Genomic DNA, 27,847 nt, shown 5'->3' with positions numbered 1-27,847 from the left:
TCCAGCCAGGAACGAGCAGGTGGCTGCACGAGCTGTTTTCCAGCCCAGTTCTCAGGCCCTGGCTGGGGACTGTGAATGGCAAAGGCCAGCTCCCACTGCATTCTGCCCTGGGGCTGGGCAGCAACTCCCCTGGCACCCTTCCTTGGGTGCAGATCCCCTGGAACATTTCCTTGGGCGCAGAGCCCCTGGCACCACCACCCCCGGGTGCAGATCCCCTGGCACCCTCCCTTGGGCGCAGCTCCTACCACACTTGCCCTGGGCCTGGGTGTGGGGAGGGGCAGCAGTGTCGCAGGCCTGGACAAAGAGCCTTTCCCAATATAGTGTCAGCTGCGGCCCAGGCAGAGGGCTTTAGCCTATGGTAGCAATGGCCAGGCCTAAGGCAGGGGTACATTGGGGTAGGATGGGCAGCTGTCAGGGTTAACAGGTGGGTACCCTCACAGGAGAGCACAGGTGGAACATTCAGCCTCACCGTGCCCACGTGCCTGGGTCGCTCTGGGCAGCAGAGGCCCTGGGGCGCCAGTTGCAGCTGGCACCTGCGCCCAGCGTGCAGTGGAGCTGGAGCTGGCTCACGGCTCAGGGCGACGCTCCCAGCCATTCACTCCTGCAGTGTTATTGGTGCGATTCGGGGGCCCTGCAGGGACGTGAGCAGGCTCCTTGAGCTGCTGGGAGACAGCACCAGACGCAGTGGGGAGCCACCACAGCTGAGCCCACAGCCTGAAGGCTCAAAGGCAGACAGCCGAGAGAGAGCCCAACCTTTATTTAAAATCCCTGGCCCCAGGTGCAGGGCCAGTCCCGGGATTTGGGTACACTGCTTGGGGCAGCTGAGGCCAGCCAGAGCCAGCTGGCGCCAGCCAGAGCCAGCTGGCACCCACACACTTGACCAGCAGCCGGGCAGAAGAGTGGGTCATGACCAAACCCCAGCAGACCTCGCACTGAGGACAGATCCTTGGCTGTGTGCGTGTGGAATGATCCCCCTGATACCTGCTCTGTGGGGTGCAATCACCCAAGAGTCTGCTCTGGGGTGGGGTAAAATGCAGCTTGGGGTCCAGATTGTCCTTAACAGCAGCCATTTTGGAGCTTCATTAAGGAACAGAAGGGTACGGCCCTCAGGCCACATTGCCTGCTGGGACCTGTAGCTCTCCAGGCTGCTCCATCCCAAAGGCAGGGACCGGAGCCGCGTGCTCCCTTCTCTATAGACTGTGAACCTTGCACTACCTGGCACCGCCAGCACAGGTGCCCCTGTTCGCTGCTGGTAACTGAGGGAAAGGGAGGCAGTGTTCTGCGTTGTCAATAGCACCCCTGTCCACCCAGCTGGCATGTGAATGAAGCACAGGCGTACACGGGCATAAGTCAAAGAGAGGTGGTAACGTTTAATGGTAATGACCAAGAGCACAGCCAGGGGTATCAGCAGAACAGGTGAGGAAGGGTCAGTACAGCCGCGTTCGGTGCACCCTTCAGGACCACACTGGCCCAGCACAGAGCAGAGGCCATGGGGCCGGCAGGCACAGAGTTGTGAGCTGGCACAGCCCCTTACACAACGGGACACCCTCACCCAGAGCTATGACCCATTCACTCACTACAGAGCCAGCGGTGGAAATGCCGGACAGAGTCAGTATTCAAAATACCCCCTAGCAATGAAAACTAATCCTGACCCCGCCCTGGGAGTCCGATCCCCAAAGGGTGAGCCCACCTTCGTGTGAATCAAATGTGAATGGTCCTGGGCTTTGTTAGAAGCTGGGGCTGGTTGTGTGGCAAGGGGAGGGCTTGCAATGAGTGGAGTGACGCAAGCTGGCACGGCCAGAACGGGCAGCACAGAGCTCCACACTGAGGGTGGCACAGCAGCTCCCGCGGGGTATCTCGAGAGGCAGACAGACAGGGACTTCACATACACAGCCATCAATGGGGGGGCTGGGCTAAGCCAGTAAACCCTCCGGCTGCTTCTCAGCATAGGACAGGCTCCGGGAGCTCCCCCAGGGCACCACAAGGCTGATGCAAGGCACCCTGCTAGCAGTGCAATGCTAATGCTGAGACACGAGCAACAGCGGGGGCGTGGTGGTTATCTTTGGGAGCGGCTGTTTGGAAGAACCTTGTGAAAGTGGCAGGAGGCCCTAAAACCTGCAGCTGGGGGCACAGTGAGCCCTGTGCTATGCTGAGGGGAGCTGGGCTCAACACCGAGAGGGGCCCGTTGGGCAGCAGCAGAGTCTAGGGATGGGGAGTCCTGCATTCCCTAGTCCTTGGCAAAGTAAAGACAGACACAGAGCAGGGAGTAGGCAGGGGAGGGACTGGCTCAGACTAGGGCTCAGCAGCCTGCTTGGGGTAATGTACTATGGGGGGGGAACGCAGCTGCCGATGGCAGAGGGGAGAGAAGCACTAGAGCTGGGGGCATGGTGCCCTGTTTGACTGCCTGACTTGGCTAGGCCCGGGAAGCAGCACCAGAGCCCTTGTGTTTGTAGTATGGCTCGTTTGCCCCTAATTCATGTTAAAGTTAGTCTGGACAGGGGAGGGTGAGGAAGGGGGGGAGGGCTTCAATCCTTCCAGTCCTTCTTTATACAGAGGTGCCACTCCCAGGAGAGATGGTCCGTTCTGTCATCGTCAGTGAAGAAGGATTTGATGTGGTAGGTGCCCCGCACCAGCACGCCCTTGGGGGCCTCGTCCGGGGGGGTCAGGAACTCGTACTCCTCGGCGCGGGGTCCATAGCTGCCCATCATGTAGACGTCTTTATCCACTGGGCAGAGAGAGAGAAGGGGGAGCTGTCAGCATGAACAGGGGCGAATGCTCTGGAGCAGACACCAGGTGGCAACAATGGGGGGGGGGCACCGAATGCCTGTGGTGACTCGGGGCCGAGGGGGGGGCTAGAGAGTACCCCCACCCCATATCAGACTGCCGAGCTCCACATGGCCAGCTGGGTTGCCCCCCGCAGAGCCCCAAGCAAGACCTGGAGACCAGCTGGGCTGAGGTGCAGACTCACCTTTCAAGCCTTTCCTGTAGGTGTGATGCAAATACTTCAGGCCACAGACAATCTCCTTGTTCACCTGCAGGGCAGAAGGGTCAAGGTCAGGGGGGCACCTCCTTCCAGCGCCTTGCTCCCTGCACCTGCCAGAGGAGACCTCACTCTGGAGACCCCATGGAGAGCAGCTTTGGGAGAGCTGCAGGGCCGATGGCGGTGACCCTCCCTGAGCACTCACCAGGGAGGCATCTGATACACAGGGGCTCTATCTGCCCTCAGGTCCTGCTCATTCGCTGCCCTGCTCCCCATTTTCCATCCCAGAGTGCGAGCCTCCAGCTCAGCCTGGCTCTCATGCGGGAGAGCGGTACGCAGCCCACAGCGCAGTGGGAAGGGCGCGCACCCAGCAGCGTCACTGCACCTGGCATCCACCATCACAGGCTGCACCGACCTGCATCACCATGGAGCACAGGCAGCAGGGCACGTTGCAGAGAGTGCCACCAGCCAAGTGCCAGGCAGTGTCAGCCATGACCAGTTGTTCTGCCAGAGGAGACGGCGCCCATTGACCCACATACTGCAAGCAAGTGCCCCAGGCCCAGCCAGGGTCCACACTGCTGCTGCAGGAGCAGCTCACCTTGAACGAGATCTTCACTCTGTAATCCACCCCTTCCTTCAGCACAAATGGCTGGCTCTTCAGCGCCTCCAGATCCCCTGCACCAGTGAGAGGAGAGCCATCAGCCTGCCTGTCCCTGTCCCCCTTCCGCCAGGACCCAGAGCTCGCCCCTCCCCAGACACATGGGCATGGACAGCGTCCCCTTGGGATCCCAACACCTAGGAGCAGGGATGGACTGAGGGCGAATGGGGCCTGTCTCCTGCCTCCCCCTACACCTCCCGAGGGCAGGATCTCCCGGGGGAGCAGGGGTTAGCCTGTGAGTGGCTGCCAGGTTATTTAGCTGCTCCCCCCACATCCTTCCCCTGCCAGGGGACGTGCTGGGCTGGCCCTGCTCACCTGTTAAGTCCATGGTGATGGGCCCTGGAGCCTGGTCACACAGCAGAGTCAGTTTCGTCAAGGTGACGTTAGCCATGCTGGGATCTAGAGACGGCAGGAGGGGCAGAGTCAGTAGCTGGGCACGGTTGTTACCCGATTCCCCCTCCCCCCCGCTTTTCCAAGAGAACACGGCTTATTCTGCCATCCAAACCTTTTGCTTTAGCAGCTTCTTGCAGACAGAGCCATCCCGCTGCCCGGCTCCAGGCCAGGCTCCCCTTGCAGCTGCTGCCCGCTGTGCCCACCCTAGCCCAGTAGTAGCTCACTGTGCCGCCGCCCTATTCCTAATGGGGCAGCTCCCATGGCACTGGCATTATTCATATCGCTAGAATAAACCAATCCCACAAACCCGTCTGTATCAATCATTGTGAACATCACAAACAACATGAATCAACACATCTGTTCCAGGGACCTTACACTAGAGTCCCCTATGCCTCTGCCCAGCTTGGCCCCCGGGGAGGGCATGACCACCAACAACCCTGAGAACTAGAGGCCACCTCCCCATCCCGGGACAAGGGCTGGCCTGCCAGAAACCTCTGCTCAGAAAGCTCAAACTAAGCAGGGATGGCAGGAGGCAGCCAATACCTGCCCAGGCTACAGAGCCCACAGGTACCCTCCTGTAGTGCTACTTGTGTCTGATCAGCCAGGCCACGACCTGCAGGCCCATGACCAGAAGGTCAGCTGCTGTCTGCTCCATCCAGTGCCAGGCAGGGGTGGTCCTCAGACAGGCAGGGTTAGCACACACTCGGCTAAATGGCTGCTTCAGCGGTAGCCCAGCCCATGTGACTGTGGGGCAGCGGAAATGTCGGCTGCCCAGGTCTCTGGGGTTGCAGCTAGGGGGCTGTGTGGAGGTGGCCGCTAGGCAGAAGGGTTTGTTCAGCGGCACAGGCAGGCCTAGCCAGGGGATAGGCCTGTGCTGTCTCATGGATTTATAGGGAGGCTCCATAGGCGAGCCACAAGCCACAGGCGAGCCACAAGAGCCTAGCTGGCTGCTGGGCAAGTTGGTTCTAGACCAGCGGTTGCCAAACTTTCCCAGTTGCAGCCTCCATCTCATTCACAGAATCTGTCGCCCCACCCCCTCCATTACTTGTAATCTGAAACCGTTTTTCACGCTGGAAGGTGGAGGGGAAACAGAGCCCCCAGAGGCATCACACCTCTCCTGCCTGCCAGGCCACAGGGCCTGGCACAAACCTTGCCAGGAGGGGAAATGCAGCCACAGGCCCATCTTGTAAACAGGCTTACAGAAGCCCTGGCACTGCAGAACCTGCTGAAGGTGGGGGCTCCCTACCCAGCCCAGGGGCTCTCTGACCAACCAAGGCAGAACGTGTCAGGCTACCATGGCACCGCTCCCCAGAGAGCACAAGGCAAGCCTGGGGCTGGCACGGCATGGAGAGGGTACAGTGAGCGTTGCCATGGAATCGAGAGGAGGATGGTAATGTGGGCCGGGAGAATTCAGCCAGGCCTGTAGTGAGGGAGGGTAAGAGAGAGATTAACTGGGCACGGGCCCTCCTTGGGGAGCCTCCCCTTTCCCGTGGTGGCCTGTTGTAGCAGGGGCTCCTGAGAGCAGACCCTCGTGCCCAGCCATGGCGTGCTTGTGGCCCAGGCCCTAGCTCGCCCCCCAGCAACATGCTGCACATTTGGATACACACCGGCCCTGCATCAGCAGCTCTTGCTGACGGCCCAGACAGCCTCCTTCCCAGCACATGCCGAGCCTGGGGCACTCCGTCAAAACAGACCAAACTCCATTCTGCTACAGTGCTGGGCTGGCAGCGCTCTGCCACCCCCAGCCCGACTTGGCCAGGCAGGTGGCCAAGTCACTGTCCCAGCCCCCGTCACACTGAGCCATGGGATACGTGGCCAGCTCAGGGCACGCCCCACAGCGGGGGCACCAGCTCCCTCTCCCAGGGCTGAGACAGGCTACACAGCCCCTGGAGGACTACTCTACAGCTAACCAGAGAGATGCTGCCTAGAGTTTCAGCCCAAACCCTCCACCAGCCACGGCGGTGGATAGAGTGGTGCTGTGCAAGCCGGGCTGGAAGTCGTGGTCTACGCCAGTGGTCACCAACCGGTCAATTGCGATCTCCTGAGGTGCAGTGTGGCTGCTGCTAAGGCAGGCTCCCTGCCTACTCCAGCCCCACGCCACTCCCGGAGCAGCCAGTGCAGCCCCGCTGCCCCCGGGATCTCCCTCTGCGTGCTGCTCCTGCCTGCAAGCACCACCCCCACAGCTCCCATTGGCCGGGAGAGCTGCAGGGGCGGTGCTTGCAGAGAGGAGCAGCGCATGAAGCCACGTGCCCCCCGCCGTGGGGTGCGTTGGCCCCTTCCGGGAGTGGTGTGGGGCTGGGGTAGGCAGGGAGCCCCCAGCCCTGAGCCCCCTCTCCGAGCCAGCCCTCTATACCCTTCTGCACCCTGAACCCCTTCCTGCACCCAAAGCCACAGCCCTGACCCCCCTCCCAGAGCCAGCACAATGTATGCCCTCCTGCACCCCAACACTCTGCCCCAACTCGGAGCCCCCTCCTGCACCCAAACTCCCTCCCAGAGCCCACACCCTACACCCCCTCCTGTACCCCAATACTGCCCCAGGCTCAGCCCAGAGCCCTCTCCCACACTGTAAACCCCTCGGCCCCAGCCCGGAGCCTGCACCCCTCCTCAACCCCAACCCCCTGCCCGGTGAAAGTGAGTGAGGGTGGGGGAGAGCGAGTGACGGGGGAATGGAGTGAGTGGGGTGGAGCTTTGGGGAAAGGGCGGGGCCTTGGGGAAGGGGCAGGGTAGATCCTGGGTTGCTCTTAGATTCAAAAAGTGATCTTGGGCATAAAAAGGTTGAAGACCACTGGTCTAGGCAGTGTCTCTAAGGTCAGGGAGACTGTTACATTACGCCCCAGATTCTTCATAGAAATATTGTTATGATTATAGCATATCTAAGACGTAGTTTATGCAAGATGGCTCATGTGAGATATCAGTGGAAAGGTTACGGTTTACTGAATATGATTATCCTATTTGTATGCATGTATCATTTCTGTATCTGAAGTTAGGAATATTGAGTATGTATCAACTACAAGTGTGTTTACACCTGGGGAATGCCCACCAGACAGAATGCAATCAGTGTGGATGGGCCATTAGGAAGAACAATAGGTCTTTGAATATGCTAATCTCTCATCTTCCTGAGAAGCTTTCCTGGGATGCTACAAATGCCTCTGACTCATGGCTGCTTTGGCACTGCAAGGTCATGTGATCACGTCACTTGGTACTAGATGATAGAATACCAGTATTTTTCCACTGGGTGGGTGGGGGGAACCAGGGTTCCCGCCCTATGTAAAACATATATAAGGCCAGGGACTGACTTAATCAGGGCTCATTCTTCACTGAATCCCCACCCAGGATGACTGCTGGAAACATCTAAAAGAAACAGGGGGGAGGGGAGATAAGAGCTGAACCCAGGTTGGAAAAGGTGTCTGGCCCGTGAAAGAAATGCCTAAAACAACATTTAGGGTGAGAAATTACTACTTGTAACCAGTTTCTTTAGTGTATTAAGCTCACATTGCGGTTTTTGTTTTATTTGCAGGGTAATCCGCTTTGATCCATTTGCTAATCCTTATAATCACTTAAAATTCTATCTTTTGTAGTTAATAAATTTGTTTTTGTTTTCTCTAAAACCAGTTTGTGGAATTCATAACGGGGAGGCTGTGCAGATTTCCTCCACATTGAGGGAGGGAGCGAGCGAATTTCATGAGCTGACACTGTACAGTTCTCTGTACAGCGCAACATGAGATAATTTTGGGTTTGCACCCCAGAGGGGGTATGCACTTGAGTGCTGGGCAATCTCTGAGCTGAGTCTTACCAGGCAGAGCTGATCTCAGTGTCTGTCTCTCTCTGCAGCTGGGTGTGGCCCTACCTGTGTGTGCTGGAGGAGGCTGGAGAGCCTGGCACAGCAGGACAGTGTAAGGGAGCCCAGGCTGGTGGAACAGGCGGGCTCACTGGTACCCCAGTACATCAGGTGGCACCCTGGGGGAAGAGGGGGTTAACCCATCACAGAGACCATGTAGGGAATCCAGCCAGAGAGGGGGGCACTTGGGGTGCAGGGCACAGGGGGAATGGGAAAAGGAATATTATGCAAATGAGGAAGTGCCTCACCATCAGATATGCTGATTAGGGCATTGCCTCATTTGCATGCCGGCTCCAGCTGGCTGGCTGCAGGCAGAGCCAGGTGGTATCGTGCCCAGGGCACAGATACGGGTGTCAGGATCCTGACAAAGGCAGTCAGGACCAAGGGTCAGAGCAAGGGCAAACCTGAAGCTGGGAGCAGCCGAGGAATTCTCAGTCAGGTTCCAGGCTGGGGTTGATACCATGGATCACAGTCCGAGTCAGCGGGGCTGACGTCAGAAGAGGGCGGGTGCCCACATAGGGTTGATGGTGCCCATGCAGGTGACAAGAGAAGTCCCAAACAAGGGGAGATGCAGCAGCTGGCAGGCGCATTCTAGTGGGCATCCTTCACCTTCTATACAGTGATTGGCTCTGCCGTGGCCAATATTATTATTCAGCTGGGGTTGGGGATGCAGCCGTGCTGAGGGTCTGCAGTCAGGATCAGGGCACCTTGTGCTAGGTGCTGTACAGACACGGAACAAATCTGTGCCAAGGTATGGCCGGCCCCACCTCTTAATTCTCATTCTTACCAGCTGACTGCTGTAACAAGGGAACTGTGCAATGCCTATGTGCCCCAGGCCCCGCCCCCTTCCTATCCCCGCCATGGGCCCTGGAGGCAGTGAGAAGACCCACACAACAGCAGCAGTGCCAGATCCCTCCCCAAGCAGATGAGTCTCTAGAATTGCAACCTTCCTGGCCTAGCGGGGGCCCAGAAGCACCCCTCCCGCCGCCCGGCACACTAAGCCCAGGGGCTGTGGGTTGTCTTGTGGGGCAGGCAGGAGGAGCCCTGATCTTCAGGGGATGAGCCCTGGCTGGATCCAGCACATTCCAACGAACCCAGCACATGGCCGAGGGAGACGCTCAGGTGCCCACTGTTGCCTCCAGAGCCAGAGGACAAATGCAGGCACCGCGAGCTGGGAGTGCTGCCCTGTCGGCCCCTATTTCCCAGTGTTTCCATTGCACCAGGGGGCTCACTTCTCCCCTCTCCCACTAACCCTGAGGAACTGTCACAGATTGAAGTGTCACTAGAGGAGGTTTTGGAATTAATTGATAAACTCAACATTAACAAGTCACCGGGCCCAGATGGCATTCACCCAAGAGTTCTGAAAGAACTCAAATGTGAAGTTGCGGAACTATTAACTAAGGTTTGTAACCTGTTCTTTAAATCGACTTTGGTACCCACTGACTGGAAGTTAGCTAATGTAACGCCAATATTTAAAAAGGGCTCTGGAGGTGATCCCGGCAATTACAGACCGGTAAGTCTAACGTCGGTACCAGGCAAATTAGTCGAAACAATAGTTAAGAATAAAATTGTCAGACACATAGAAAAACAAACTGTTGAGCAATAGTCAACATGGTTTCTGTAAAGGGAAATCGTGTCTTACTAATCTATTAGAGTTCTTTGAAGGGGTCAAAAACATGTGGACAAGGGGGATCCGGTGGACATAGTGTACTTAGATTTCCAGAAAGCCTTTGACAAGGTCCCTCACCAAAGGCTCTTACATAAATTAAGCTGTCATGGGATAAAAGGGAAGGTCCTTTCATGGACTGAGAACTGGTTAAAGGACAGGGAACAAAGGGTAGGAATTAATGGTAAATTCTCAGAATGGAGAGGGGTAACTAGTGGTGTTCCCCAAGGGTCAGTCCTAGGACCAATCCTATTCAATTTATCCATAAATGATCTGGAGAAAGGGGTGAACAGTGAGGTGGCAAAGTTTGCAGATGATACTAAACTACTCAAGGAAGTTAAGACCAAAGCAGATTGTGAAGAACTTCAAAAAGATCTCACAAAACTAAGTGATTGGGCAACAAAATGGCAAATGAAATTTAATGTGGATAAATGTAAAGTAATGCACATTGGAAAAAATAACCCCAACTATGCATACAACATGATGGGGGCTAATTTAGCTACAACGGGTCAGGAAAGAGATCTTGGAGTCATTGTGGATAGTTCTCTGAAGATGTCCACGCAGTGTGCAGAGGCGGTCAAAAAAGCAAACAGGATGTTAGGAATCATTAAAAAGGGGATAGAGAATAAGACTGAGAATATATTATTGCCCTTATATAAATCCATGGTACGCCCACATCTCGAATACTGTGTACAGATGTGGTCTCCTCACCTCAAAAAAGATATTCTAGCACTAGAAAAGGTTCAGAAAAGGGCAACTAAAACGATTAGGGGTTTAGAGAGGGTCCCATACGAGGAAAGATTAGAGAGGCTAGGACTCTTCAGCTTGGAAAAGAGAAGACTAAGGGGGGATATGATAGAGGTATATAAAATCATGAGTGATGTTGAGAAAGTGGATAAGGAAAAGTTATTTACTTATTCCCATAATACAAGAACTAGGGGTCACCAAATGAAATTAATAGGCAGCAGGTTTAAAACAAATAAAAGGAGGTTCTTCACACAGCGCACAGTCAACTTGTGGAACTCCTTACCTGAGGAGGTTGTGAAGGCTAGGACTATAACAATGTTTAAAAGGGGACTGGATAAATTCATGGTGGCTAAGTCCATAAATGGCTATTAGCTAGGATGGGTAAGAATGGTGTCCCTAGCCTCTGTTCGTCAGAGGATGGAGATGGATGGCAGGAGAGAGATCACTTGATCATTGCCTGTTAGGTTCACTCCCTCTGGGGCACCTGGCATTGGCCACAGTCAGTAGACAGATACTGGGCTAGATGGACCTTTGGTCTGACCCGGTATGGCCGTTCTTATGTTCTTAACCCAGCCAAGAGGAGCTGGAGCTAACCAGGCTCCTGGCTGCTTTGGCCCTCACCTCCTTTGTGTTATTTAAAGCATAGCTGTGGACTGCTGTTTATCACTGGCCCTTCCTGCACTGATGACTCAGCCTGGAGTCTCACCTAGCAGCGCTGGCTGGCCGCTCTGCCATCCCCTAATGCTGTAATTCAGCAGCTCCAGGTCTGGGCGCTGGCTCCAAGACAGACTGGGCACGTGTGACCACGGGGGCTGCAGCTTCTCTTGCCAAGCTCCCTTTGCCGACAGCGCCCAGCCAGAGCACCCAGCCACACTCAGATCAGGTCTTTGTTGCTGCTATAAACGCAGAGGGGGCCAAGGCCGGGTGAACGGGCCCAGGAGAAGAGGTGGACTCCAGCCACAGCTCCGCTAGTGGAGCACTCAGGGCAAGTGTCAGGTACGGGATGTGGACCTAAGGCTGAAGAGGATCCTAATGGGAGCAGGAAAGAATCCGCTGATTGTCCTTCATGTGGAAACGAATGATACCGCTAGATTCTCACTGGACCGTACCAAGGGAGACTATGCCAGGCTGGGGAAGACACTTAAGGAAATCGAGGCTCAGGTGTTCTTCAGTGGGATTCTGCCTGTTCCTAGAGAAGGGCAACAAAGGTGTGACAAGATTATGGCGATCAACAGATGGCTCAGGCAGTGATGCTATAAGGAGGGCTTTGGGATGTATAGCCACTGGGAGGCATTCATGGACAGAAGACTGTTCTCTCGGGATGGACTTCACCTGAGTAGGGAGGGAAATAGACTTCTAGGATGGAGGCTGGCACAAATGATTAGAGTCATAGAGTATCAGGGTTAGAAGAGACCTCAGGAGATCATCTAGTCCAACCCCCTGTTCAAAGCAGGACCAATCCCCAGACAGATTTTTGCCCCAGATACCTAAATAGCCCCCTCAAGGACTGAACTGACAACCCTGGGTTTAGCAGGCCAAGAGAGCTTTAAACTAGGAATTGGGGGGAGATGTCCAGGTAATCTCCACACCAGAATTTAACACTGAGAGGGAAGAAAACGAAGCAAGAAAGGATACTGTCATGGGCAGGAGAATGGACATACGGAGGAAGGGTACTGTAGATACAATTCTAATAGGTGATACTGGTGGTAGAACGTCTGGGCCTAATCGGGTAAAGAATGTGAGTGAAGCCAAACAGCAAGAATTAAGATGTTCATACACCAATGCGAGGAGCCAAGGTAACAAAATGGAGGAACTAGATTTACTGGTGCAGGAAGTGAAACCGGATATTATAGGGATAACAGAAACATGGTGGAATAGTAGTCATGACTGGAGTACAGGTATTGAAGGGTATGTGCTGTTTAGAAAAGACAGAAATAAAGGCAAAGGTGGTGAAGTAGCATTGTATATCAATGATGAGGTAGACTGTAAAGAAATAAGAAGGGATGGAATGGATAAGACACAGTCTGTCTGGGCAAAAATGAGCCCCCAATGTGATATGGCTGTGAAAAAAGCTAATGCGGTCTTGGGATGCATCAGGTGAGGTATTTCCAGTAGAGATAAGGAGATGTTAGTAACGTTATACAAGGCACTGGTGAGACCTCATCTGGAATATTGTGTGCAGTTCTGGTCTCCCATGTTTAAGAAGGATGACTTCAAACTGGAACAGGTTCAGAGAAGGGCTACTAGATGATCCGAGGAATGGAAAACCTGTCATATGAAAGGAGACTCAAAGAGCGTGGCTTGTTTAGCCTAACCAAAAGAAGGCTGAGGGGAGATATGATTGCTCTCTATAAATATATATCAGAGGAATAAATACCAGGGAGGGAGAGGAATTATTTAAGCTCAATACCAATGTGGACACAAGAACAAATGGATATAAACTGGCTATCAGGAAGTTTAGACATGAAATTAGACGAAGATTTCTAACCATCTGAGGAGTGAAGTTCTGGAACAGCCTTCCAAGGGGAGTAGTGGGGGCAAAAGACATATCCGGCATCAAGACTAAGTTTGATAAGTTTATGGAGGGGATGGTTTAATGGGATAGCCTAATTTTGGCAATTAAATCGTCTTTGACTACTAGTGCTAAATATGCCCAATGGCTTGTGATGGGATGTTAGATGGGGTGGGATCTGAGTTACTACAGAGAATTCTTTCCTGGGTGTCTGGCTGGTGAGTCTTGCCCACATGCTCAGGGTTTAGCTGATCGCCATATTTGGGGTTGGGAAGGAATTTTCCTCCAGGGCAGATTGGCAGAAGCCCTGGGGGGGGTTTCGCCTTCCTCTGCAGCCTTGGGCACGGGTCACTTGCTGGAAGATTATCTGCACCTTGAAGTCTTTAAACCATGATTTGAGGACTTCAATGGGTCAGACACAGGTTTGATACAGGAGTGGGTGGGTGAGATTCTGTGGCCTGCATTGTGCAGGAGGTCAGACTAGATGATCATAATGGTCACTTCTGACCTTAACGTCTATGATTCTATGACATGGAGGTTGGTTCCGGTAGGAACTTCCCCATTGCAATGGCTGGAGTGTTTTGGATTGCTGCTGCTCTCCCTCAGCGAGTGCTAGAGCAGCTGGGGAAGGCTTCACATGGGAATGGCCTAACTTGGGTGAATTCAGAGAAACTGGGCACCTGCCCTTTCCTGCCTCTCTGACAAATAGAGAAGGCCTGGCTGGGAAGGGCCCTCTCCTCACTGGTTTTTACATTAGAAATTCAGGCCTTGTCTACCCTGTTTTTCCTGAAGCCCACAGCCTCGCCTTCACTACACAAAGGTGCACTAACACTTGTATTACAGTCCTAGTGTAGACTGGGCAAGCTGAACCCTAGGTTTCCCTAGGACATAACACGTGTTAGCTGGTGGAGGTAACTACAACTTCCCTAGTCTACACTAGGCGTGTAACACATCCTAACATATGGTAAAAATACCCATTTTTCCCCTTGAAGCCCAGTCTGCCAGCAGCACCACAGGAAATGGAACAGAACTGAGAGCAAATGAGATTTCTATCAGACCAGTCAAAACTTTAGTGACAATTGCTTTTGGGTGACACCCTCTGTAACACTTGCTCTTCATTCGTCAGCACCACCAGCTCATCTACCACTTCCCATCTCCGAGTCTTCCAAGGAGATCTTCAGACAGAAATATCAAGAATCTCCTGTTTTAAGGTACAAGCGTTTGATAGTTAAGGAGTCCAAGCATGGCCTTTATAGACAAAAGAATGGCCACAAATCCAGTTGTTCCTTTAATAAAACAAAATGGAGAATTTAGCAAATTAACTTTTCTTTGAAGAGAAACATACTGCGGAGAGAGCCAGACTGATTGGCTCAGAAGACCAAATAATCAAGTTCTTCACTTGGCTAAGCAGCAGCTAAGTGGAAAATGGGAAGAGCCTGCAAACACGTGCCCTGTGAGCGCCGGGGGCCAGTGTGATGCAGGAGAGAGCTTAACTGAGTTACAGCCACGTCTGTGCAATATTTTAGCTCTGCTTCAGCTTGCATTATAGCTGCTCCTGTTGGAGCGTCATACAGCGTAGGAGCATCACCCTGTGCCAGCTCCGTACCATCACAAGTGTTTCCCATGTTGAAGTCAATGACTGGAGAATTTTCCATCAAAGTGTACCCAAATGGAGCCCTTTATTAGGTGTGAGGTAACCAGGGTTTGCAGGGAAATTGGGGAGTGATGTGTGTGTGCATAAGAAAGTCTAAACACACCAGGCATTCTGCTTGGAAACAAATGCCTCCCCCCTGGGTGGGCCCAGACACACGCAACGCTCATTTCAGAACAAAGGGTTCTCCCAAGAGACCAAGTGGCACTCCCAGGGCCTGGGACAGTTAAGACTAGACTGGACGAAGCCCTGGAGAAAATGCTGCAGGGAACAATCTAATAGTTGGAATCTAACAGCGCTTCTCCGCCACTAGCGTCCATGCTCTACCGGTGCCGGGCAGCATGCAGTGAACTCCCTATGGGGTTACTGAGGAGGTCAGTGGTGCACAGCTGCTCGCTCCCCATCACCAGGGCGTTTATTTGCGCTCTTCTTGGTCTGCGTTATTGCCTACAACTACAGGGGATGCCTGGATATATCACCACTCGGGCCATGCAGTGGCACAGACCCAGGCCTGTCGCTCACAGGTTAGAAAGCCGCCCCATGCAAACGGAGAAATGCTACAGCCTCAGAAGCATTTAGACGCACAGGACTCCCGGCTGGCCAACTCAGTGAATCAAGCTCCCCACTTACCCTCATGGCAAAGGAGAGGAGTTGATGTCAACTGCCAAGATAGGGCACAGGAAGCAGGGGGTGGGGAATAGTCAGTAGCCTGGGAAAGGGACAGGACACCAAGACCCCGTATATTGGTGACAATGCAGCACCACACTGCAGTCCCCACTCGGGGCACTGTGTGTGGGTCTACGCCTTAGAGCAAGGGTGGGCAAACTCTTTGGCCTGAGGGCCATATCTGGGATAGAAATTGTATGGTGGGTCACAAATACTCACAAAATTGGGGTTGGGGTGTGGGAGGGCTCTGGTTGAGGGTGCAGGCTCTGGAGTGGGGCAAGAAATGAGGCATTCAGGGTGCGGGAAGGGGCTGGGGGCTTTGGGGTGAGGGCTTCGGCTGGGGATGCGGGCTCTGGGGTGGGGCTGGGGCTGGGGATGAGGAGTTTGGGGTGTAGGAGGGTGCTCCAGGCTGGGATTGAGGGGTTCTGAGGGGGATCAGGGCTGGGGCAAGGGGAGGCTCAGGGGTGTAGGATCCAGGCAGTGCTTACCTCAAGGGGCTCCCAGAAGCAGCGGTATGTCCCTTCTCTGGCTCCTATGCAGAAGTGTGGCCAGGCGGCTCTGCACACTGCCCCATCCGCAGGTACCGCCCCTGTAGCTCCCATTGGCTGCAGTTCCCAGCCAATGGGAGCTGTGGGGGCTGCGCTTGGGGTGGGGGCAGTGTGCAGAGCGTAGCCTCCTGACTGCCCCTACGCATAGGAGCCGGAGAGGGGCTGTGTCACTGCTTCCAGGCGCCGCATGAAGCGGCCCCTGATCCTGCTCCCCAGCTGAAGCAGGGCAAGCCCCAGACCCCACTCCCCAGCGGGAGCTTGAGGGCCAGATTAAAATGGCTGGTGGGCCAGATCCGGCCTGTGGGCCGTAGTTTGCCCACCCTGCCTTAAGTACTCCCAGCAGGCGGGGGTCTCCATCTTGGTCACCTACAAATGAAAGGTACAAGGTCGCTCCATAACTATTACTATGGAAACTACCATGGCGATAACGTAACCAAAAAGACTGCAGTACAGACCCAACCCTGGACAGCTGTTACAATTCAGAGGTGGGTGAAAAGCTACCACTGTCCCCTTCGTAAGTCTGGGGGCACAGACTGGCCCTGAGGGGAGGAACGGACTGAGGCAGCACCATTCCCAACAGAGGGAGGTGCAGTGATGCACCTGCCCCCCCATGCCCACATGGGCACAGCTCACAGCCCTACATGCCACATGGCAGCTCCCCACTGGGGACAGACACCAGACCAAGAGGAGACGTTCTGCTTCCCCCGCAGCACAACCCCACCCACAGGACTCAGTTGCTCTTCCAAGTTTGGAGCTGAAAGGAGCCAGGTAAGGAGTTTTCCACGTGGTTCCTCCTCCACTGGTACTGCCCCTGGGTGAGGATTAAACAGAGATGCCCTCCCCCACTGAGAACGCCCCTCCCATGCTCCCGCAGACTGGGCCAGGGCCTTACCGACACCCACTGGGATGGGCCCCAGCAGCACCCGCTTGTATTTGTTCAGGCTCTCATCATCCTCATCCAGCTGCTGGATCTCCTGGAGGGTCTTCTTCTCCGGGGCCCTGTATGCCAAGTCCACATCATCCATCTCCTCCTCCAGGGGGGGTGTCACACTGTCCTTGTCCACCATGATATCTGAGGGGAGGAAAAGCCAGTCAGAGCAAGGAGGGACCCACTGCCTCCTATGGGAGAGCCCCATGGCCCCTCACCCACCAACCAGGTGCCAATCCCTGGAGCTGGACCCGCTGGTGTAAGCTGGGGGTGGGAAAGGTACCCTTCCCAGGGCACCTGCAGCCTGTTGGGGAGAGGAGCAGTGCCAGGGAGAACAGGGGTGGTGGGGGATGGGACAGGAGTCTCGAGGAAGCAAGGGCCCAGGTTTGCCCTCCCCATGGCAATTCTCTGCTCACGCCCTGCCCCATAGGAACAAAGCCATCACCCCAAGAGCAGCCTGGGTGGAGGGGACAGCCTAGTCCTCAGAGCTCCACTCTGCACCCCTCACCTCAGCTACAGCCACCCCTCATGCATTGCAGCCAACAGCAGGTCTATGTATTGCAGCTGCAGAGCCATTCTCCACCCTCCCCAGCAAGCGCTGGCCTCACCCCCAGTTAATGGAAGTGCCGGGCAGGGCAGCCAGACTCCAAGTAGCCAGAGATCAGTCCCAAGTTCATTTGTTTGCTTTTAGCTGCACCAGCAGCTGATCAGCCCATCAGCACCCTGCCTAATCACAGCAACTTCCCTGAGCAGGGCCGCTGAGCGGGGCGCAGCCCCACCCACACCCATGGCCACCAAGCGGAGCACAGCCCCCCACCACCACCACCACTGCCCTGCACAGCCACCTAACCGGGGGCCAGCCCCTCCTCCCCCACAACAGTCCCACGTGCCCCAGACAAAGCACATCCCTCAGACCAAGGGATAAAATGCAGCCACCAGCCTCAGCTGCCAGAACAGAGCAGAGATGGTCCCACAGGAAGAACCACCTGAGGTCTCTTCCAACCTAATCTTCTATGATTCTAGAATCATAGAATCTCAGGGTTGGAAGGGAGCTCAGGAGGTCATCTAGTCCAACCCCCTGCTCAAAGCAGGACCAACCCCAACTAAATCATCCCAGCCAGGGCTTTGTCAAGCCAGGCCTTAAAAACCTCTAAGGATGGAGATTCCACCACCTCCCTAGGTAACCCATTCCAGTGCTTCACCACCCTCCTAGTGAAATAGTGTTTCCTAATATCCAACCTAGACCTCCCCCATTGCAACTTGAGACCATTGCTTCTTGTTCCGTCATCTGCCACCACTAAAAACAGCCAAACTCCATCCTCTTTGGAACTCCCCTTCAGGTAGTTGAAGGCTGCTATCAAATCCCCCCTCACTCTTCTCTTCTGCCGATTAAATAACCCCAGTTCCCTCAGCCTCTCCTCGTAAGTCATGTGCCCCAGCCCCCTGATCATTTTTGTTGTCCTCCGCTGGACTCTCTCCAATTTGTCCACATTGCTTCTGTAGTGTGTGTGTGTGTGGGGGGGGGGGAGAATATGACCAAAACTGGACACAATACTCCAGGTGTGGCCTCTCCAGTGCCAAATAGAAGAGATCCAGGCCAGTCCCTGACCAGTCCCTGGGAAGGACCAAGTGCAGTTCCTAGTGATGCTCCAAGAGCAAGCTGCAGTCCCCCTTGGGAGGGGCCCGGGCTGGCCCATGAGCTAGGATCTAGTCACTGCAGATGGAGATGAAGGCATTTCCTCACCCCAGTCCCACATCCAAGGGCCAGGTGTGCATGGGAGACAGGGCCCTGAGTGCCCACTTGGCTGCTCTCCTCAGAAGTGATGGGAAGGGGCCACACTCCCCACAACTCAGCCCTGCAGCCGGTTTGGCAGCCTACAGGTGAAGTCTCTCTCCAGCTGCTGGTCCTGCCACCTCCGGGCCCCACATCACACCAGGCTCTCGCCAACCAGCAAGGGGGTCCGCAGGGTAAGCGATGCCTCCAGTGACACCCAGGGTGCTCTGTGGCCTCAAGTGGCAGCACAGGGTCACTGCAGTGTGAGGGGGCTGACAGGGACCGCAGAGCCCCAGCATGAAGCCCTGAGAGACTCCAGCTGGAGGGGATCTGAGCACCCAGAATCTGAAGAGCCGCACAGGACTGCCTAGTGTCACCCAATTCCCAGCCTTGTGCAGAGTCGGTGCCTCAGGCTATCGCGCTGTGAGATCGCCGCACCTCCAGGTAGGCAGAATTCAGGCTGCTGGACAGACCCATCAGGATCAGGCGTGGCACTCCAAGGGGACCTAGCCATCCGTGCTACTGTGAAGCCTAAGAAGTGGGGAGGAGTCACTCTCCCCCAACCCAGCAGGGAGCATTCACAGGCTAGATAGCACCTCAGGGGCGCTGTGCCCTGCACTGGGGGGCCCAGGGGTACTTCTCAGCAGGACAGGCACCCAGCCCAGGCACACTGGAGCAGCCTTGTTTGAGACACCAGCAGCTCCAGGTGCCCACCCTACACATTTGCCATCCTGTTTAAATAGCAAACATTCAATCTCTTCAGAATGGTAAAGCAGTGGGAAGGTAGCTGGGGAACTGGCTCCAGCCTGACACTGGTGTTCCTGGCTCTGGGTCACGCAGTGAGGCCAGTTTGCAGCAAGCAGCGCCCAAGCGCCAGGTTTGACAGTCTGCCCTGATCTATTATTTGTATTACCATAGTGTCCAGCCATGGACCAGGAGCCCACTGTGCTAAGCGCTGTGCATTATCTATTACAAGTATTACGGTAGCATCCAGGAGCCCACTGTGCAAGGTGCCACACATTAACTATTATGTGCATTACGGTAGCAGCTAAGTGCCCCAGCCATGAACAGGCGCCCACTGTGCAAGGTGCTGTACAGACAGATCTAGTCTCCTGTGTTCCTGAATCATCCGAGTTTAGCACTTCCTTGAATTGATCCCCTCTTTCCAGGTACTCAGCAAGTTCTGCAAATAGTCCCCAGACTGCACAGCACAGCACAGGGGAATGATTCGCTGCAAGTGTCCAACCTTCACAACTCCAGCTGCACTGGTCAGCTTTGACCGGCCCCATGAGGTCACCCCCTGATGTTCCTGTTCCACTCAAGAGTCACTTTGTGGGGCCAGTGCTCTCCTCAACGTGCCCCATTTGCTGCACGCTTCGTTGCCAGTGATTTGTAGAAGAATCCCAGGGTGAAGTGTGTGTGGGGTCCCCCTCCCAGCTCAAACACCCAATGCAATTGTGCAGCGAGGGCTTGGCAGCCAGATCAGGCCTTTGCCTGTATAGCACCGACATCGCACCATTCCAGCAGAAATGCTAGGAAGGCTGAGCAGCGACAATATACTGACCAATCCCTTCATTAACAATCTATCTGCTTGGAAGCAGGGAAGTGAACAGTTCAAGTCATCACAGTTCCCACCCAGCCCACCCACGCTTACCAAGCACAAAGCACGACATCTGCCACATTGCCTTTGCAGGTCGGCTTTAATTCAAGCTCTACCAGCTGCGACACGACAGCCCTAGCCCTGCGCATCTGTCTGATTTTACAGACTCAAGAGGTTTCATCAACAAGCTGTGAGCTGCTCAACTGACCCTCCCACCCTTCAGTAGTTCTCGTTCACACACACAACACTTAAGGTTGCCAGGAGAACCTGAACGCTGTATTTCCCGACGTCTGTGCAATCAAAAATCTGAGTCTTCAATCTGTATCAACTAACAGCTTTTGGCAGACACAGAAGGTGTTTAAAACCTGAATTAATTCTACTAATTAGAATCTGGTTTTTGTTTGTTTTTTTCCCCCAAATTTCCCATAAGTGAAGCAGGTACCTAGCGCCACCCAACAGCCACTCCATGCCAAGAGCTGGGAACACGTATGTCGTTAAAGGAGAAAAACCCAGGACAGATGCATGGGAGATGCCTACACTGTACAGCCGCTTGGAAAGGAAAGTGAAATTGGCTCAGCGTTCTCCTCCAGAGGTTTCACTCCTGTATATGTCACAGTGCCGGTCACATGCCCTGCTAGACCCTGACAGTTCAAAACCCTACTGGATTGGTGACTGCGCTAGCTCACTAGTCATACCCAGTCAGACACTGCCTGCAGCCACGCCTGGTGCACCAGCCCTGTGGGGAAGGACGTGGACAGATGAAGAGTGAATGCTGCTCTCCCCTTTCCCCTACTCCTGAGGACAAAGAGAGGCTCCTGCAGAGACACAGACATCAGTGCCAGGGAGACTGCCTGGCCAGGGACTCAGTAACACACAGCGGAAAGCAAAATCCCTTCTACTTATTTCAGCCAGGAGTAGGAGCCCATTGCACTAGCAGGCCTGGGAGAATGGGAGGATTACCAGCGTGGGGGGAGGGGGAACCTGGGAACTCCGGCTGGCTTTAGCCTTAGGCCAGCAGCTTGGACAGCTGCATTTACTTAGGGAAGTGTCGGAGGCAGAGCTAGAGGCGGCGCTGTGCCCAGGACAAACCTGAGCCTGTCCACCCGTGGAGAGACGAGGTGGGTGAGGGAATATCTTTATTGGACCAACTTCTGCTGGTGAGAGGGAAGCTGTCAGGCTTCCACGGAGCTCTGGGGCTCCTCACCCCCCTTGCCTGTCTAGTATCCTGGGACCGACAGGCTATGACGACACTGAGTGCTCCTGGGCGGGCGGAGCTGGGGCTAACGCATGTTGGGAGTGTGGGATGACCCCTGCTGTGGGGCGCTGCCGATTTAGTTCCTTATGACAAAGGGTGAGCCTGGTTTCCAAATGAGACCACCTCACAGGCAGCTCCTCCCTCCCCTGCCACCTCAGACCCGCCTGCATGCACAGCTGGGCTACAGTCTGCCCACCCCCACTTCCTCAGTTACACAGGAAAGCTGCTGGCCAGGGCCGGCTCTACCATTTTTGCTGCCCCAAGCAAAAAAAAAAAAAGCTGCCCGGACTGTGCCGCCCCTTAGCATGTGCTGCCCCTGGCACATGCTTCCTCCGCTGGTGCCTGGAGCTGGCCCTGCTGCTAGCCTGGCTGGACGAGGCCCATTTCTGCAGCCTCTGGTCTAACGGCTCAGCCAGGAGGCTGGGGTGCTGCTAGGACTCAGAATGTGGGAGTGGGGGGCAAAATCTCTGGATCGAGGTCTGAGCCCAAACACCAGTGCTGCTCACCTCCCAGTGCCCTGCAAGCCCCAGCACACACACACCCAGTGCCCCCACAGCTGCTGTGACCGTCTGTCTCAGTGGGGAGGCCCCTCCCTCCTGTTCTGGTAAAATGCAGCCAGGCAGCCAAAGAGTTAATAGTGCAGCACCTGCTGGTTGCTATTGCAGCCAGGTAGGTGGTTGCTTGGTAACTGTACCTGTAGGGAGCTCTGTGAAGCGCTCCCTGGGGGGGAGGAGGGGAGCATCTGGGCCCCGGGGCGGGGCACGTGCTCCCCAGTTGCAGGAGAATTGCTCCAGATCATGCCTGTGCTGTGGGCTGGAATCCTCGCTCAGGTAGGCCGTGGGCGGCTCTGGGGGGTCATGTCATGCGAGGGAATTTACCACGCACAGCTGCTTTGCCCTCTAACCCCTCTCAACATGGCATGAGTGGGCAGCAAAGGCCTCTGCTTGCCTCCATGGGGGCTGGACGGAGCCCTTCCCAGGGGCTGCCGCTAGCCACGAGAGCCCATGCTGCAGGCCTGCAGTGCATGGCCTAGGGTGTCTATTGGTTAAAGCAGGGAGCCGGGAGTTTCGTTCCCCACCCGGGAGTCACTAACCTACGGTGCCATGAGAAAGTGCCACTCTGTGGGCATGGTGGTGTCACACCAGAGCCGCGCTGCCCCTGGACTCTGTTCCCCCTTTAACCTCTTGGGGGAGTGCTCGGAGGTCACAGGGTGGGAGGGGCTGTCTGGGCCAGGAGCAGGATGACAAGTGGCCCCTTTGTGCTGCTGATGCTGGTGGCTTCTGGGCTGCAGAGATGCAGCTTCCAAGCAGCCACGGGCAGGGCAAGGCTCTCAGCCATCGCCAGCCTGAGCCCCAACACCAGGCGCGTCTGTGATGCCGCAGGCACAGAACGAGGGCCAGGCAGCAAGCAGCACGCTCCGGCTGCGGAAATGGCCAATGGATCATTCGATTCACTGCACCAGCCCCCGCCAGTGGGCCTGGCATAGGCGCTCTGGGGCCCACCACTGGAGGGGAGAGCGCACAGGGCACCGCTTGCTGTGCACACTTTGCAACTCAAACCCAGGGCTCAGTTACTTGCAGATCCAAGGAAGGAAAACCGCTGTCTGCTCCCGCTCCAACATGGATGTGGGAAGGGTTGGGGGCTTGGGGAGGCTCTGAGGCCTGGTCCCGACCCCTCCCCGTGGCTAGCAGCACTAGTGAGCAGAAGGCACAGATGAGCTCCTCTGCTCTGAGGAACCTGAGGATTGGCCATTGCACAGGAGGCGAGAGCAGCCCCCAGGAGAAGCAGCTGCTACGCTGGGAGGGGGGATGCTGCAGAAAGCCCACAATAGAAACCCCGGGGTTCCTGGCTGCACGTCGCATGCAGCCCCCTCCCCAGGGCAGATGCTCCTCTCACTCAGCCTGGTGTAAATCAGGAGCACCTCCATGGAAACGCAGGCCACTGCTCCCACATGCAAGGTGAAGGCAATGGAGAATCCAGCCCTAGGAGAACTCCTAAGCCAGGAGAACAGGGTTTAGAGCAGGCCAGGCAGCAAGTAAATGTGATCCTGGCAGCTGGAGCCAACCAGCCCCAGGTTTGATGCTAACACCTGGTTCCCTCACACCGTGACCCAGCCTGGCACACTTGTCCCCGCCCCAGAGAGCACTCGCACCCACTGGCACCCTGGGAAATGTTGGCACGCAAGCCCAGCTGCCTGTGGGTGCAAGCACTCTGGAGCTTTCCCAAGGCCTGGCAGACCTGCCACGGATGTGTGGGTGAGCAGCATTCTGGGCACAGCTCCAGGTGATGGGTGAGGGGCACTGGCTTTCCACTAACACCCATTTCACCAGCCTCTTCCCTCGGCCTACAGCTAGGGCCCGGAAAGGGCTGCTGTGCCCTCCATTCACCCGCCAGGCTCCGGCCCCCTTCTATGAGCAGCCTCCTACCAGCAGCAGGAAGGGCACCTCTCCACCTCCCCCACCCTAACCAGAGACTCAGCCCAGCCATGGGGCTTGCAGGGAGAGTCCGGGGACTTTGGGCTAGGTCCCTTCCCAGCCCCTTAGGCCCTGGCAGAAAAGGGAGCCATGGGGTCCCTGAGAGAACCCCAGCTGGCTCCCCAGAGCCAAAGGGTCAGGAGCAGGCTCTGCTCCAGACGTGGCTGTTGTTAATGAGCTGACAGTGCTCAGCGCTGGGGCTCCGAGGGAATAAGGGCAGCTCCACACTTTGCAGATGGGCCTGGCCGCTCCTGGGTGGTGCACACTCGGCTGACTAGCACATGGAGCTGGGCTTGGCCCCTGCGGGAGACTGACTCCGTGGGGACCTGGCGAGCTGGATGCGCTAGGGGCTCAGCTCATTGGAACAGTGTAACTAGGCATCACCTGGCAGGAACAGTAACACCTCATGGGAATCCCTCTAGGGCCCACAACCACAGCCCTCTGCAGCCAGCAGGCCCTGGGCTTTGCCCCCACCGGGCACCTAGCACGGCCCACTGCACAGCTGGGCAGAGCCAACGTTGAGCCTGACCAGCTGGCATTTCACACCCACTCTGCCCAGGTGTAAATGACACACAAGGAGTGAGGCGGGGGACTGGCACCTGGGTGGGCACAGCGTGTGGTGGGCTGTCTGGCAAAGGGTGCTGTCAGTAAGCAGCCCTGGCTGAGGCAAGGGAGAGCAAGCGATGGGCATCACCACAGAGCCAGTGCCCTAACGACCGCCCGCTGGGGCTCTCACCTCTTTCACAAAGCACGTGTTAGGTCTCTGTGGACATCGTCAGAGCTGTCCTGTTTGCCTTGGGCGCTGCTGGGAGCTAGAATGAGCCCCACCCCCCGCACAAAGCACTGCACCAAGCCTGGAGCTTCTTCCTGCAGCCTAGGAAAGCTCCTCCGCCGAACCAACACCCGACAGGCAGTTGGGAGGGAGAGCGAGGGCTCCACACATGCACCCCCACCCCAATTCCCATCTGCACCTGAGAGCGCTCCAGCAGAAGCAAGGCCCGGTGACAGCTGTAAGGTACAAGCTCACGGGAAAGCCCCTGCTCCCCTCCAGGCCAGCAGTCCCCCACTCCCTCAGACGAGCTCACTGGGCTAGTGGGGCCACAACAAACAGCACCATGCTGAACAAGTGCCCCATGCTGGGGGTGCTGCTCAGCACCAGGGTGCAGGATGCAGCCCCCAGTGCCCTGGAGTGGGTCCTGCCCCCCTTATAAAGCAGTCAGCACCCAGACTCCAGTACAAGGCACACGCCAGGCTCAGAGACCCCAGGCAGAGAGCAGCCCAGCACAGACCCACCTCAGGCATGGAGAGAGAGTTTGCCAGCAGCTGCCTCCTCTGCCGGCTCCCTGCCAGGGGGCTCTCCCAGAGGGGAACAGCCCATGGCTGGGAGACGGGGGGGGGGGGATCCTCTGAGCCCCTGGTGCCCCACAGCGAGTCCCTCCAGTTCCTTGCTCAGACCAGTTTCTCCCTCCCTCCTCCCCGAGCTTCGCCCGCCCACCCCAACCTCCTCAGTGAAGTCATAAGGCTGGGCTTGTGACATCACAGCCTGTTGCCATGGAAATGGTTGTGATGTCCCAAATCCCTGAGGGGAGGGGGGTGGGCCCAGGATGGGGGTGGCCTGGTGGGAACCCAGAGGAGGGGAGGAGAGGTTATAGATATGGGAGGAGGGGTTAATCCCAGAGAGGGGGTCTGGGGGATGGTCACAGTGGCACCTGTGGCGTGTTCCCAAGGCAGAGATCACCTGGCTCCACTGAGGGGACTTAGGGGCCAGTCCCAGGGACAGACTGAGGGAAGGTGGGATAGTTCTGCTCAGAGACAGCTCTGTGCCTGGTGCCCCCCCCCCTTGCACACAGGGCCCTGCTCCCCACCCTGAGCCAGGCTTCTCATGGGAGGGAGGTGTCATCACAGGCCTCTGGGGCAGGAGTTGGGGAAGCTGCTCCCTACCAGAGCCCTGGAGCAGGGAAACAAGTCGGGGCTGTGTTAAGAGAACGGCTGGGACTGGGGTCCCGGCTCTCTGCTCCCATTGGTTCGAGCCGGAGCAGGTGCTGGGGGTCAGCGAGCCAGCCTTGCTCCAGAGGGTTTGGAATGGCCTTGCCGGCTGCAGCCAGTCACGCCCAGCTCTGCGGAGCCTGGCTTGTCTCTCTGGATTGACAGTGGCGGAGCTGAACACGGGTCCCAGCCCACACGCCCTCGGGGGACCCTGCCGGCCCTCCACCATCAGCGCTGAGCAGCACTCATCTGGGCCTGCAGAGCCTTCCTCCCAGCAGGATGTAGGGGACTTTTGTTCTGCAGGAGGCTGGAGCCACACCAGGGACAGCAAATGGGCCCACGCCCCAGCCTAAGGCCATAGCGGCTCTGCTTGGCACAGGCTGGCATGCCAGCTGGCAGTGAACTGTCGGCCCCCTGCCTCAAGGGCTCAACGCGTGAGGACCCCTCCTCAGCATCAAATCCCCCACCAGCTCACACACGGGGAAGGTCCCAGTGCTCACCGTGGGCACCAACTGTCTCGCCCTTCCTCTCCCTGCCACCTCCCACCTGCTCCTCCCAGCACAACAAAGGCTCCAGCCCTGCTGGGCCTGCCCCTCTGTGCCCACGCTCGATACCCTGAAAGGACAATGGAAAATCCGGACAAATCTATAGAACTGAGAGAGCAAGAGGGCAGCGAACCCCCAGTGCCCCGACCAGGCCTTGGGCAGAGCAAAGGCAGCCTGGCTGCAGCTGAGCCCACATGTGCCCCCAGCCCTTGTGCCCAGACTGCAGGGAGTTAGCGGGGGCTGGGGAGGGGGGGGCTCTGCTGGGCATGGAGAACCCCTCACACCTCAGGGAGGGGCACTGGCCAGGGACAGCTTTGGGAGCAGCTGACTGGATACGTAGTTACCCACAAGGTGGGTGCACCCCCCAGCCCCTGCACACACCCACACACACACAACCCCGGCTCCTGCACACAACCACACTCTCCGCCTGTGCATGCCGCCCGCACACACACACACACACCTTGCACCCCCCCTCCGCCCATGCACGCACACCTCAGTCCTGGCTCCTGCACACCCCAGCCCCTGCATACAACCGAACACGTGCACACACTCCCGACCCTGGCCCCTGCACACACCCACACTCCCTTCTGCCTGTGCACGCCCCCTGCACACACATACACACCCATGCACTCCCCTCCGCCCATGCACCTCCATACACTCACTCCCCCCCTCCGCCTGTACACACCCACTGTCCCTACACACACCTGCACTGCCCTCCACCCGTGCACACACACCCCGGCAGCCCCCGCCCTGCCGCCCCGGGCCCGCAGCCCCACACCCTGGCCCGCTGGGGCGCTGGCCCCCGGCCCGCTCACCTCGGGCGCACACCGCCAGCCGCAGCAGCTCCAGCAGCTGCCCGCCGAACTCGCACGCGTCCGAGCCCAGCATGGTGCCGCCCGAGCCAGCCGAAGGGGGTCGCCGCCTGGGGGGGGGGGTCACGGGGCCATGCGAGCCCCAGGCCGGCAGCCCGAGCCTGCTGCGGGGGAGCGGCCGGTGGCGAGCCGCGCGCAGCCGGAGTGCGAGCCGAGCCGAGCCGTGCCGTGCCGTGCCGCGCCGGCCGGAGACGTGCGGCCGCCCCCCCGCGCCAGCCCCAGCAGCCGCCAGACCGCGATGAGCTCATCGCCAGCTCGCCGCGCACACCCGCTCCCCTGCGGCCTGGCGGCCCCTCCCCGGGGATGGCGGGGGCGGGCAGGCAGCCAGGAGGGGCACGCTCGAGTCCAGCTGGTCTCCTGACTTGTGACTGCGGGCTCTGGCGCTGGCCACTAGGTCCGGCTGCCCCGCCAATCGCCTGGGGGACGGGAGGAGACGGGTTCAGGTCTCAGCTCTGCCTGGCTTGGCGCAGGGACTGGCACCCACTTGCCAGGTGAGCGCCCTGACCACCAGCCTATTGGTTAGCTGGGGAGTCTAAGGCGAGAGGGGCCCATTGTGATCATCTGGTCTGACACAGGCCAGAGACCTGCCTGGAATCCTTCCTAGAGCAGGACTCTTAGAAAAGCATCCACTAGTGATTTAAAAATTGTCAGTGATGGAGCATGGTGGTGTTAGAGTCTCCAGTGGTTAATGACCATCAGTGTTAAAAATGTACTTATCTCCAGTGAGAATGTATCTAGCTTCAACTTTCAGCCG

At 56.9% G+C, this 27,847-nt stretch overlaps 1 protein-coding gene across 2 annotated transcripts; it reads right to left on the bottom strand.

Annotated features, from left to right (window-relative positions):
• Window positions 1-1,345: 1,345 nt before the first annotated feature.
• ARHGDIG (Rho GDP dissociation inhibitor gamma) lies at window positions 1,346-27,281 on the bottom strand. Of its 2 annotated transcripts, none has more exons than XM_044980870.1 (6): window positions 27,037-27,281; window positions 16,552-16,731; window positions 3,954-4,037; window positions 3,579-3,655; window positions 2,969-3,032; window positions 1,346-2,725 (listed from the first exon to the last, which is right to left on the bottom strand). In XM_044980870.1, exons 1-6 carry the CDS (start codon window positions 27,107-27,109, stop codon window positions 2,526-2,528), a joined length of 678 nt encoding a protein of 225 aa, XP_044836805.1. In that variant the 5' UTR covers window positions 27,110-27,281; the 3' UTR covers window positions 1,346-2,525. The 2 variants fall into 2 exon arrangements, with proteins under 2 accessions (XP_044836805.1, XP_044836806.1); XM_044980871.1 differs by lacking the exon at window positions 27,037-27,281 and adding an exon at window positions 24,984-25,134.
• Between the last annotated feature and the right edge of the window lie 566 nt (window positions 27,282-27,847).

The sequence above is a fragment of the Mauremys mutica genome, chromosome 11 (genome assembly GCF_020497125.1).
Source record: "Mauremys mutica isolate MM-2020 ecotype Southern chromosome 11, ASM2049712v1, whole genome shotgun sequence".
Classification (NCBI taxonomy): domain Eukaryota; kingdom Metazoa; phylum Chordata; order Testudines; family Geoemydidae; genus Mauremys; species Mauremys mutica.
The sequence above is the reverse complement of the archived record's forward strand: the minus strand, read 5'-3'. Positions and strand labels throughout refer to the sequence as shown.